General features: G+C 54.4%; 6 protein-coding genes across 7 annotated transcripts in view; 3 read left to right on the top strand and 3 right to left on the bottom strand.

The window, feature by feature from the left end:
* Positions 1 to 1,034: 1,034 nt before the first annotated feature.
* H257_00247 (hypothetical protein) lies at positions 1,035 to 1,563 on the bottom strand. Its single transcript, XM_009822831.1, has 3 exons — positions 1,492 to 1,563; positions 1,249 to 1,420; positions 1,035 to 1,184 (listed from the first exon to the last, which is right to left on the bottom strand). Exons 1-3 carry the CDS (start codon positions 1,523 to 1,525, stop codon positions 1,133 to 1,135), a joined length of 258 nt encoding a protein of 85 aa, XP_009821133.1. The 5' UTR covers positions 1,526 to 1,563; the 3' UTR covers positions 1,035 to 1,132.
* A 765-nt stretch (positions 1,564 to 2,328) lies between these two features.
* On the top strand, positions 2,329 to 4,004 carry H257_00246 (glyceraldehyde-3-phosphate dehydrogenase, type I). The gene has a single exon (XM_009822830.1). It carries the CDS (start codon positions 2,386 to 2,388, stop codon positions 3,910 to 3,912), a length of 1,527 nt encoding a protein of 508 aa, XP_009821132.1. The 5' UTR covers positions 2,329 to 2,385; the 3' UTR covers positions 3,913 to 4,004.
* Positions 3,979 to 7,249, bottom strand: H257_00245 (the record flags this gene model as incomplete). Of its 2 annotated transcripts, XM_009822829.1 has the most annotated exons (7): positions 3,979 to 4,787; positions 4,902 to 5,465; positions 5,526 to 5,709; positions 5,789 to 5,933; positions 5,988 to 6,103; positions 6,182 to 6,973; positions 7,037 to 7,249. In XM_009822829.1, the coding sequence occupies 7 exons, from the start codon at positions 7,247 to 7,249 to the stop codon at positions 4,120 to 4,122; spliced, it is 2,682 nt and encodes an 893-aa protein (XP_009821131.1). In that variant the 3' UTR covers positions 3,979 to 4,119. The 2 variants fall into 2 exon arrangements, with proteins under 2 accessions (XP_009821131.1, XP_009821130.1); XM_009822828.1 differs by having other exon boundaries at positions 4,902 to 5,709.
* A 286-nt stretch (positions 7,250 to 7,535) lies between these two features.
* On the top strand, positions 7,536 to 8,336 carry H257_00244 (hypothetical protein). The gene is made up of 4 exons (XM_009822827.1): positions 7,536 to 7,690; positions 7,741 to 7,858; positions 7,933 to 8,020; positions 8,073 to 8,336. Exons 1-4 carry the CDS (start codon positions 7,567 to 7,569, stop codon positions 8,274 to 8,276), a joined length of 534 nt encoding a protein of 177 aa, XP_009821129.1. The 5' UTR covers positions 7,536 to 7,566; the 3' UTR covers positions 8,277 to 8,336.
* Positions 8,337 to 8,428: 92 nt separating this feature from the next.
* Positions 8,429 to 10,853, bottom strand: H257_00243 (hypothetical protein; the record flags this gene model as incomplete). The annotated part of the gene is made up of 7 exons (XM_009822826.1): positions 8,429 to 8,518; positions 8,581 to 9,848; positions 9,919 to 10,049; positions 10,114 to 10,301; positions 10,358 to 10,526; positions 10,601 to 10,713; positions 10,761 to 10,853. 7 exons carry the CDS (start codon positions 10,851 to 10,853, stop codon positions 8,429 to 8,431), a joined length of 2,052 nt encoding a protein of 683 aa, XP_009821128.1.
* Positions 10,854 to 11,922: 1,069 nt separating this feature from the next.
* The window catches only part of H257_00242 (coatomer subunit alpha), a gene marked incomplete at both ends in the record, with an annotated part of 15,273 nt that continues 15,015 nt past the window's right edge, over positions 11,923 to 12,180 (top strand). Inside the window, one exon of the mRNA XM_009822825.1 lies at positions 11,923 to 12,150. Coding sequence (XP_009821127.1) covers positions 11,923 to 12,150 — 228 coding nt within the window. The remainder of the gene's footprint in view (positions 12,151 to 12,180) is intronic.

Genomic DNA, 12,180 nt, shown 5'->3' with positions numbered 1-12,180 from the left:
AATTGAGTTTGGATTATCATTTTTAAGACATTCCTCGCGAGGGCCGACACTAGAACCACATGTTATGGAACCGCTTCGCCAATTGTAACGCGCCTGCTCGACCAGGGGCGGTGTGTAATCTTCGGTTTTTACTTCGCTCAACGCTTCATACCTCGTGCTTCGACCGATCTTCTTGGAAGTGCGGTCCTCGTCTTCGTACGCAGCCCTTGTTATCCGGATTCCCCAGGGGAGGGACGGATAAATCCTTGCGGAAATAAACTTCACCTTCCGATGTGGTTGGATACAGCCAAGCTTGTCAACTACTGGTACTGCTGTAATACTTGAAGTATAAAGTTTCAAAACTGTAAGCTTGATAATTTTTGGGGTAATCTGTTTACCCCGTTTCGTTTAACCTGTAAGGGGGGAGATCAGTACCTCTTTTAAATAATTGTCCGTCTTCATTCGATCACAACACAATGGTCGCCTTGTGTAAAGTACTCAACTTCAAAACCTAATTGTGCAAACCTAAACTGTTTAAATCGATATATTTTGGGCTCATCCGAAAGAGCTCAACGTCATCCATCCAAAAATGCATGCATTCGAAAAAACAACTGAAATAACGTTACCGGTATTCGAAAATGAAAATGAAGAAAAATCGGCACATCCATGGTGGTAGGCCACGTTAGTTTTAATATTTTTAATATTTTGAAAGGCCCTGCCTACTGTACCACAACCTCCTCGTCAGGCACGAGCATTCTATCGCTGAAGATGCATGACGCTGTTTGAAAGTACAGTATGGTGACATTGGTAGTGCGGACAGCAACACCATCTACTAGGGACACCACGAACGCTACGATGCATACCCTTCACGATGTCCCCTATCCATGCGCCACCTGCCCATATTCAAAGCAATTGCAGAACGTGGAGGCAGCTGAAATACAAATACGTAGATGAAAACGAGGAGGCATAACGTGAACCCTTCGTATGAAGGATGTAGCTAGGGATGATGTTGGTTGTGGTGGAAGTGCAACTGGAAAGGGAAATCGTCGAAATGACGTGGAAGGCTCAATGACGTCGCCAGAAATCAACATGTACAAGGACGCGTACAGATGTATAAATCCATCTTGAATGGTAGATAGATTACACGCTTCGTTTATTTCGCCGCCTTCTTGCTCTCCTTGAGGATTTGGCAGCGCTTCTTCCACCTAAGCGAGTATGAGTGAATTCAAAGGACAAATCAAGGTTGAGGAGAGGGCGTCGTCAACATACTCATCATATTGGCACTTCTCATACGCATGTCGAAGGTCTTGGCACTTCCACGGCGCAAACGCGGTTTCTCGGCGGCAGTCGTTCAAAGGGATCAAAATCCCCCCGCACTGGTCACGGTACGAGAGCGGCACCCGGGCATCCGCCAAGGCTTGGCGCGATGCGATGGTCGAAGCTGATCAACACATGCGTGAATATCATGTGCCTGCAGAATGCATTTCTCATTCACACATTTGCCATGGTTACCTTCGTCGCTGTGGTCGTGATGTCCGTGGGCCATATTGCGGAAGGAAACACAAATTCACCACACAACCAGCCACAAGAAATATACTACAGTTTGTATCACGCGTATTCCGGATAATTACCGGATATTGACTGCATGGTACTACTATGCATTGGCACAGTCACTGCTTAAGCTGATATATATTTATTCCTATGGGTAATGCATCCCTGCAGTGGGTTGACGCTGCTTTTACGAGCGCGTGCCACGTACTACTAGTACTACTTTGGCACATCACTGCTTGCGCATCCATCAAACGGACCAGCGACTGGGATACGTAAGCAATCCACCATGCCAGCCACAACCAACCACGAGGTACATAGCGCAATTCAAGGGCTATCTGGGTTGCAGAGTACTGTACTCGTATGGCGCAATTGTAAATGCTGACTCAGCTACGTCATACCGCCGCCCATATACATGCCATCGGCAACACTTGTCTGCGATCGCGGTCGATTCACCACTTAGCGAACGGATGTGTCGACACACATCCGTTCACCACACTGATTAAGGCGGGCTGTGATTTGCTGGTGTCCTCTCGAGGCCTTTCGTGACACGGCTGTCGTCACAAGGCCAAGTCGAAATCAGGTCCAACCAGGCTTTTGGGGTCAAATTCGGGTTGACCGTCCTAAGCCACCCGTGTTACCGCGACACACATGTTGAAGTTGGATTTTTACATGACCCCACCCCCCATATTTTATGCACCCCGTCCCCCCATTTCACAACGAAAGCCACCCTTTAAATTTTGACCCCCCTACCCTGGACCCATGGTATAAAGGAGAGATGAGTCCAAATCATCCGTGGTAAAGATATCCATCCCTCCGCGGCTCATTCTCCATTTTGCTCGCATCAATTCAGTGAACATGGACCCTGTGGCGATTTCTGCGTTGTGCTTGGAAGAGATCCAAACGTGGAACTCCCAAGAAGAAGCGGCGGACCTGATGGTGCCGCTAATCGGCAACTTGTACCGCCGCAAGAACATCGTCACGACGATCTTCGGCAAGGGCCTCGTGCACCAGAACAGCATTGACATCATCAAACTCCATTCGTACGTGTGCAAGCACGTGGGCAAGGAGATGATGCCCACCGACACCCTTCCCGTGCTCCAAGTGATCACCGAATTGAACTCGTTGAGTGCCACCCGCTTGGATTTGGGACGCACGTTCTTGCTCGTGTGCGGCGGTGCCAACACCAAGACCCCCACCAAGGAAGACATTGCCCGCGTCTTGAAGCAATTGATCATCCAAACGTCTCCCCGCACGCTGTCGTTGTCCAAGCCCCGAGACATTGTCTTGTACGGGTTTGGTCGCATCGGTCGACTGTTGGCGCGCCTTCTCGTGGAAAAGTCCGGCTCGGGCGCAAAACTCATGCTTCGCGCCATTGTCGTCCGCAAGGGGTCCAAGGAAGATTTGAAGAAGCGCGCGAGTTTGCTGCGTCGCGACTCGGTGCACGGGTCGTTCCAAGGCACGATCTCGTTCAACGAAGAAGCCAATGCGTTTATTGCCAACGGCAACGTGATCCAAGTGATTTACTCGGACGGCCCAGACAAATGCGACTACACGGCGTACGGCATTGAAAACGCCGTCGTGATCGACAACACTGGCATCTGGCGCGACGCCGAGAGCCTCGGCCGCCATCTCAAGAGCCCAGGCGTCTCGGACGTGGTGCTCACGGCGCCGCCCAAGGGCGCGTCCGTGCCAACAATCGTGGCCGGCGTCAACGACCACGTGATCAGCGGCGAGCACAAGATCTACTCGTGCGCGTCGTGCACGACCAACGCCATCGCGCCACTTTTGTTTGCCCTGGACAGCAAGTACGGCATCGACGAAGGCCACATCGAGACGGTGCACTCGTTCACAAACGACCAAAACCTCATCGACAACTACCACATGAAGGACCGCCGCGGCCGCAGCGCCGTCATGAATATGGTGATCACGGAAACGGGCGCTGCTGCTGCCGTGGAAATCGTCCTGCCGACCATGAAGAACAAGCTCACGGCCAACTCGATCCGCGTGCCGACGCCCAACGTGAGCCTGGCCATCATGACGCTGCACTTGAACCCAGAAAAGGCCGGCACGCTCACCGCCGACGATATCAACGCGTACGCTGCCAAGCTGAGCTTGAACTCGCCGCTGCAGCACCAAATCGACTTTATTAACTCAAACGAAGCCGCGTCCTCCGACTTTGTCGGGTACCGCGCGTCCGGCATCGTCGATGGACAAGCCACGATCGTCCGCGGCAACAAAGTCATCCTGTACGTGTGGTACGACAACGAGTTTGGGTACTCGTGCCAAGTCATGCGCGTGGTCCAGCGGATCTGCGGCATTTCGTTGCCCAAGTTCCCCGACCAGTCGCACGTCGACATGATCGACAGCGCGTTGAGTTTTTGATATAGATAGTTGATTCAAACGACTATACTCCTAGTAGTTAGTTGGAAAGCAAGCATTCTGGCCATGAAATATATATTTTTGTACACTGGACACGGAAATATCTTTTTATACATTGAACACGACAGCCACGTCAGCGCTAAACGCGGCTGCAGGTGAAGTGTCCGCCAGTGGCATCTGAGACCGACAGAAAAAGAACGCCGTCGACTGTCAACTGGTCTTGAGGTCGTTGGCAATGCTATCATCATCCAACCACTGGACCATCTCGTTTAGCACCCTCATAACAACACCTTCTTCATCATGATCATGCATGCGCTCATCATCCTCGTTCGATTCAGACGAGTGGTGGATTAGGGGTGGTCTAGCGATGGCGTCAGTGTCGACCGCCGCCATCGCCGACGCTTCCTGGACCTGTTGCCGTCGTCGCCACCGAAGTTGCATGGCGCGGATCTCTTTCTTGGCCGCATGATTCGCACGGACGTTGGCGGCGTGTTCCGTCGCCATCGCGTCTGCCGTTGGAAACGCGTCCACCATGTATCCCATGGTGGCGGCGTAGCTTTGGACCCCGAGGCCGCGGCGCTGGGCACGCACGACGCGGTACGCGTCTTCGTCGGCGGTGGTCACCACGTTGGCGTAGATCGTATCGGACATGGACCGAAGAAACTGGTGGACCATGTGGATCTGCGTCTGCGCTTCGGGCGACGACACCAAACGGGTCGATGGGACGCCTGCGACCGCCCGCTGGCAGTCGTGACATCGCTGCTGCCGCTCGAGCGCCTGGATTGGGCTGAGGCCGTAGAGTCGGCCAAGGAGGAGCGCGCCGAACAATCCAGTCCGCCCGCGCCCGTCTCGACTGAACAGGTACAAGTTTTGGCCGTCTAATCAAAATAGGTAAACTTGTGTGTGTTCGAGCCAGGAATGTAGGCATGTCATTCGAAGAGTAGTCAAGATCGTCATTGCAACGATGTACACAAGTACTGTACAGTACGTACCTCTCAACCGTCCTTCGAGGTGCTGCAAGTGGCGTCTTAGGTCGTGTTCGGTCGGCGTTTGGTTGCGTGCAATTGGAATGTGTAAAATGTGCAGTGGCTGGAGCTGCTTGAGGTTGGCCCTGGCCTGCGTGAGGTTGTTTTCTGCCAGCGCCTTCTTCTTCACACTCAAGTCCATGACAAAGTCCTCCACTTCTGGCCCCCGCTGCTGCACCTGCTCGAGGGTTTTTGTCGCCATAACCACGTACTTTTCCGCGGCGACCACCGCATGTTCGAGCTCTGCACGAAGTTTGGCGTGGCGAAGGTGGAGCATCGCGGTAAAGGCGAACGGGGGCAGAGTGGGGGACACTTTCCACATGATCGATGGGTCATCAAGTCGTGGTAATTCGTCTGACGGGAGCGACGCCTCCATCGCCCGCACTTCGGCCTCTTCGAGAAGGCACACAAACGTGCCAAGCTGCTCCAGCAACATGCACGTGATCGCGTCTGACCGCGCGGCGACCCGTTGCTGGCCTCGCTTGTCCGGAAATGCTTGACCACTGGGGTACGTCCCCAGCAAGATGCGATCTAGTAACCAAGCGTCGACATTTGTGTGTTGGTTGTGGTCTTGGCAACACGTAATAATACCTCGGACAATCCAATACGACGAGGCCGTGGGGCCGCTGTGGTTTAGTCGAAACTGCTTGTACTTTGTAATGTCGTCGACCGCCAAACTGCCGTCGGGTTTCATGTGCGCGTATGCCCGGGGCAATTTGAGAAGGCGCACGCCCCATGCGGGATGCCACGGGGCTTCCCGAGGAGGAAGGGGTTCCTAATATATACCATCATCACATCATCCATGAGCTCAACATGCCTAGTGTGTGTACGGAGGTCACATGAGAACACCGTACATGCAAAGCATCCACCACTGAGTTCCACCGTCGCAGTCCACGGCGCTGCAGGCGACGCGTCGTCTTGGCCCAGATGATGCCTATGTTACGGACTGCATCCCGTCGGCATTGAGCTCGACGAAGCACTTCCATCGCATCCATGCCACTACCATCCAACAGAGTGTGTTCAGATCAACACGAATATGCTTGCCAGTAGTACCTCGTTCGTCCGTCTGCCATGCGTTTCTGAAGTTGAAGTCGCCACATGTGCCGGTACCATGCTTGAATGTGCGTCGCGCTTGCGGCTTCCAACGCCTCCCGCTCCCGTCGTCGGCCCTGGAGCCACCACAACCATTCGTTTTTCGATCATTCATCTTTTTGCATGCACGCCATATAACTCAAAACACAACATACCTCGGACATGTTGCATACGAGCGCTTTCCACCCGTAGCCAATGTACAAATCCACCATGTGCCCAACCACGTGGCGCAGATGCCGCCGCCGGCACGAGTCGGGGGGTTCAAGGGACTCTGCCGGAAGCAGCAGCACCCGCACACGCTGCGCTGGCGGGTACGGCGCGTCCGAGTCGTCCTCCGAAGGCGCGTCTGAATCGCCCTCGACACACAACGGCGGATGACTCACTTGGGACAAGAATCCATCGAGCGCCATGTGTACATCCATGACGCTGTCCAAGTTGGCGTGGATGTCGTCCAGTATTTCCCGCAGCAATGGTTCGCTGGGGAATTGCACAAGCTGGCGCAAGTCGCGCAATCGGCCGGCATACTTTTCACGCCGCCACAGCTTGCGCGTGCGGTGCTCGGCCACCACGGCCGCACGATAGGCGTGGTAAAGGCTCACGTAGCTCTGGATGGGGACGGGCCAGACGTGGGGAAGCGTGAGCACGGCTTGGTACGTGGCGTTGGGCAGAGGCAGGACGCCCCGGATCCAGAGGACGCGTACGAGCTGGTTGTTGTGGTCCCCCCGTCGAGGTTGGTCCGTCTCTAGGACTATCCCGAACAGTAACCCGGGGGCGACGACCGGATCTCGAAAGGTCACGACGTCGCTCCATTGAAATGGATGAATGTGCAAGGATGCCAGAGCCGGTGGGGCCGTGAGTTGGAATGGTGGCGCCGTGCGGGTTAAAGGGACAAAGCCCACGTCTCCTTCCTGCAGGTGGCGGATCGTGTGCTCGGCATAGGCTGGGATCTACGTTAAATGTGTATCAGAGTGAGGCTGAACTCGACGTGGTGTTGTAGCTAGACGCCGTACGATATGCATGGCGTTGGTGCAGTTGTGGCACAAAGTCTGCCGACAGTCGAGGCACCTATACACCGCATGCCGTTTTTCGCATTCGTCGCAGATGAGGTCATCCGTTGGACGTGGGATGCCAACATTAGTGTCGTCTTCTTGAACTCGCCATCGAGCCACTCGACTGGGGTATAGCTGGTCAAAGAGTTCGTCATTTTCCAGCGGATGTGACATTTTGGCCTTTGCGCAAGATTTGCTGACGGTTACAACTACAGTCATCGCCGTTACATAATCCACCATTCCTACGTCGAACACGCGCATGGATTGAAGGCAGTCATGACGGTCACCACGTTAGTGGCTCTAGCACGGCCGCGGGGAGGGTTCCACTAGCCATGGTGGCGCTGATAGATTCAACTGCCGTAACATGCTTCCAACTGCCTCGTTCCCCATTGGCTGATAATCGAAGTTCGAAGTGTTGACGATTACAGGTTGAACTTCCAAACTGTCAACAACGGCACTCGAAAAAAAACAGCGTCGCCGCCGCATCCGCCATGACCCCGCTTGATGTGATCGCCAAAGTCATGGCGCTGTACGACACCGAGACTCCTGACGTGGACGCCATCATTGAGACCTTTTACCACCCCAACGCCGTCTTTTCGGATCCTCTCGTCAAAGGTACGAACCAAGCACAAGCCTGTTAAGTGTACTTATCGATGTGGCTACAGTCCACGGCCGCGACAACATTGCCGCGCAATTTCGCGTGTTGCCGTGCCTGTTCAGTTCCGCTAGTGCTTCCATGATCCGTGCATCCGTCGCAGGCGTAAGCATCCTCACCATCGATAGGTAGTATCTCCATTCCATCCAGTCCATGATGCACCGACCTCATCGGACGACTGTCTGTCTGTCATTCATTCCAGCATCGTATCAGGGCGGTTCCGTCCATTTCCCAAGTACTTTGGATGCTCGTTTCGTATGTTTACCATCCTGGAAGTCAAAGACCTCAAGGTATCGTAGGATGCATCAACCTCTCTCATCTACAGAGCTCACGTCCCTGTAGATTGTGTCGCACACAGACCACTGGGACTTGAAGTCGGTGCTGGAAAGCGTTCCCCTGTTCTCAACACTGTACCCCAAGGTGCGCTATCTGCTCGGGTACTCCTCCACCAAAGTGATCAACGTGTTGTCGCCGCGCGCGTTGCCGCCGTTGCCTGTGGAATTAGAAGCGAATCAGCTGGAAGAGTCCAAGGTGGACACAGTCTAACCTCAATCATCCCAATCAATCTCTGCATAACCCATACTACTATCGTACTTCTGTACCAGCAAGCAAACACCCTTCCCTGCCGCCTTCTTCCATCACACACTAATAACAGTACATACACTCACTCCTTCCAAAGGCAGTCGGCATTCTTTATATTAACTGCGCCCTGTGTTCAAGTTGTGCTGGGGACTCGCATACGACCTGCCAAACGCTTTCGGTTGCTGGGGCTGCGTTAAGTTGTCATCCTGGTAAAACGAATTGCCGCCAAATACACTGGCACCGCCACCCCCCCCCCCCCTTGTACAACCAGCGCTGGGTCTTGAAACGAGTACGACGACGACGACGATGGCGGCGGCGGCGACACGTCGAACGCGCCTTGCCTCGCCCAAAACGGCTGCTGCTGCTGCTGGTCATCATGGTGACTAGTACTGGTCAACCCATTCGTCCACGAGCTCTTCTGGTCGAACGACTGCGTGTACGCCGGTCGATGCAAGTGCTGCTCGGTGGGCTCGCGGCCGTAGCTGATGTTGACGTTGGGCAGCATCTGCTGCAAGAACGCGAGCCCAGACAGCGACGATGACGGCTCTTGAGCCCCCATCGCAAACGATCCAGACGACGAAGGCGACCGGTCAAACAACTTCTCGGGGCTGCGGTACATGCCGCCAAACGGGTTGTAGTCTTCCATCGATGTCGGCTGCGAGGTTGAAAGGGGGTCCGAAGGGTTGGCAAAACTGAACCGAGACCCTCGCTTGCCGCCAGAGGTCGGCGGGGCAGTTGCGGGCGGTGGCGGCGGCAGCATGCCCCCCCCTCCCAAGAGGGGCTTGGCGCTCAGCTGCACACCGAGCAGCCCCGCCAACGCCTCCGACGACTCGTTGCGCGGAGTGAACGCAGAGTCGACGGCGGCAAACTCAAACGCCGACGGGGGCGGCGATGGGGCTTGGCGCAGGTCCGGGAAGTGCGGGTCAAAGCTCCACGCCGACACATGCGCCGACTTGTCTACGGAGGACGACGGCGGCGGCGGCGGGGGGGGAGGCTGCGGACGGGACGGTCCGATGTGAGGCTGCTGCTGTTGGTGCACGCGGCCAATCCCGCCGTCAAAGCCCATGCCAAACGGACTAAACACGTGGTGGATGGGGCGCGCCGGCTCTTGGCTCGCCTGGGTCGTTCGAGGAAACGACTGCGCCCACAGAGGTTCGTCCGACGAGGGGCTGGCTGCTAGCGGTGTTGTAGCCTTGTTGCTCGTGTCCACATACAGAACCGGCTTGGTCGGTGCTTCCGAGGCTTGTGTGTTGTGTGCGACGGGGCTCGACGGCGATGTAGATGGCGGGGGAGGAGAAGGGGTGGCGGCGGCAGCGGCAAACTCAGACTGCTTGGGCCGAGGTTTCGTGTCTGCTTCTGTGTATTGTTTGAGCTTGGATATGGCCGCGGCGCTCTGTGCTTTGCGCTGGGCATCCGACGACACCACCGGCGGCGCCTTGCCGTCCGACGCTTCGCGCATGGTCGATGTGAGATGTGGAAATGCATTGCCGCGCCGGTCTTCGTACGGCGCGATATCACGAAAACAGCCCTTGCCTGCTACTAGAACAGAAAACACAAACATTCGTTAGTCTCGACCAGACAAGGATCGCCCCATAGCCATCCATACCCGTTTGCATCTCCTCCTTTGTAAAGCTGTCGTCGGTTTCGCCCAGTTCGTGGAGGTACAGGCACTCGGGGTTGTTGCATGAGAGGTTGCGCAGGAAGAAGTTGCAGTACTTGGTCGTTCCAAACGACGCCCTGGTAGAGAACAACAGGAACATGACCACCACATGGACAATGAGACGGAAGGAGGAATGCCTACCGCAGCAAACTGCCGTCCAAGATGTAGCCGTCAATGAGGTCGATGCAGTTCTGGGCATCGGGTTTATGTGCAAATGTAATGTACGCGCTGGCAGTGGCGTTATTTCGGTCTGTGTTTAAATGTGACTTGTTGACGACGGCTTTGACGATGCGGCCATACTGCCCAAAGCATTCCTTCGACCGGAGCATCTACGATGAGTCCCTGCCTGGTCACAATCCCTGTAGCACGGAATGGGTCGAGGTACCTCGTCGTCTGCGTAATGGACGGGCAACCCAATGACGTACACCAGGTTCCTCTGCATGACGCGGACGTTGACGAGACTTTTGCGGTTGATCGGCGTGGGTTTGGGAGGTGCAATGGCCTTCTTTTCAATTTTCTCCTTCTGTTTCCTCTGTTTCGTACGCCGCACCACACTACAACAGGATGCCCAGGGTCTCGTCAGCACACTTGACAACACGTGGATGCCATGCATATCGTCGGCACGTACTCTTCTCTGTCGACGTTGCCCTTTGACTTGGCGAGCTCCGAGTATGGCGCCCGACACGCTGGACAAAGCGCGTTGTACTCGTTCTTAATCTGATGCCAGCACCATAGACACACCTGGACAAACCGACCATTTAGTGTTGGGCACGACAGTCTCCACCTACTTGGTAGCCACAACGACATGCGTCGAACGTCTTGTCTGTAAGGTCGAGTTCTTCCATGCACAGCGGACAACAGTCTGCCTCTTCTTCTGACATGGTGATGATTGTGCTTCTGCTGTAGATGAAGGTCGTGGATATGCCTCGATGGGATGATGGCACCCTATGTACACAATGGCTATCTCTCGCTCGCGGAACTGCCCAAAAGAAGAACTGGGCCCTACGTTTTGTTGTTCGGATTGGAATTTTTTTCCTACTGACTTGTCGTGACCATTGGCTGGAATTGTTTGGTAGTAACGGCACGCTGGACTGTTAATGGAAGAAACCGGTCAAAATGAATACTCTGGCGAATTCCGTACGCTTCGTCAGCCCGTTCTGCCAGTTGATATTGCTCCAAACCTCTTACAATGGATACCTTTAACACCTGCATAAGATTTAACCCATGCATTAGCCACCGTTCTGGCCGTTCCAAGCGATACATATTCTGAAGTCGTCGCCCTGTCCCCGACATGTCGATTGCACAGCTCCAGGTATTGCCCCCACTCGCTCCTTTGCGATTCAGGGGATTGGTCTGCGGGGATCGCTCTTGGGCTTTGGGGGCTCGCGACTCTCTCAGACCTACGGGGGTCTCAAAATCTGACACTAATAGACCGACCATTCCAGTAGGACTTTAGTGATTTTAGGGCCTACGTAGTGTATGTAGTCTCGCATAGCAATCTGCAGCAAGTGGAAAAGTGAGGTTGCTTCGAACGGCCAGTATCACGAAAATATAAGCTGTTACAGTACGTAATAAAATGAGCGAATTCTCATTTCGAACAATTAATATCTGATTGGAATGAAGGAACCACGTGCCCATTACTATAACAATTCTGTATACATACTACCGATAGAACTACGAGTAGAGTGGCTACTGGTACCAGGGGAATGATTTCTTGGGGCCTACACGACGAGTAGAGCTGAATGGGGCGGGCATAACTTAGGGTTAACTAACTTACAGTAACGTTGTCGCCTCAGGGCACTGTGTTACAGGAATATGATTAATCCGGATAACCACTCTAAGACAATTGTATTTAGCCAATCAAACATTGGTTATGTTGGATCTGCCAATCGCATTGTGCCACCAAGTGAAAATGTGCCTTGGAAATGTGGGGAAGTGATCACTTTTGAGATGCTGACCAAGTTTGAGTCGAAGAGCAACCGCGTCAAGGGGCTGTGCTTCCACCCGACGCGCCCATGGGTGCTCACGTCGCTGCATAATGGTGTGATCCAACTCTGGGACTTCCGCATGGGAACCCTCATTGACCGTTTCGACGAGCATGACGGCCCCGTGCGAGGTGTCGACTTCCACAAGACTCAGCCGCTGTTCGTGTCTGGCGGGGACGACTACAAGATCAAGGTGTGGGACTACAAGCTTCGTCGATGCCTG

Source organism: Aphanomyces astaci (genome assembly GCF_000520075.1).
Source record: "Aphanomyces astaci strain APO3 unplaced genomic scaffold supercont1.1, whole genome shotgun sequence".
NCBI classification, from domain to species: Eukaryota; Oomycota; class Saprolegniomycetes; order Saprolegniales; family Verrucalvaceae; genus Aphanomyces; species Aphanomyces astaci.
Note: the sequence above shows the minus strand (reverse complement) of the source record. Positions and strands in the feature narration are given on the sequence as shown.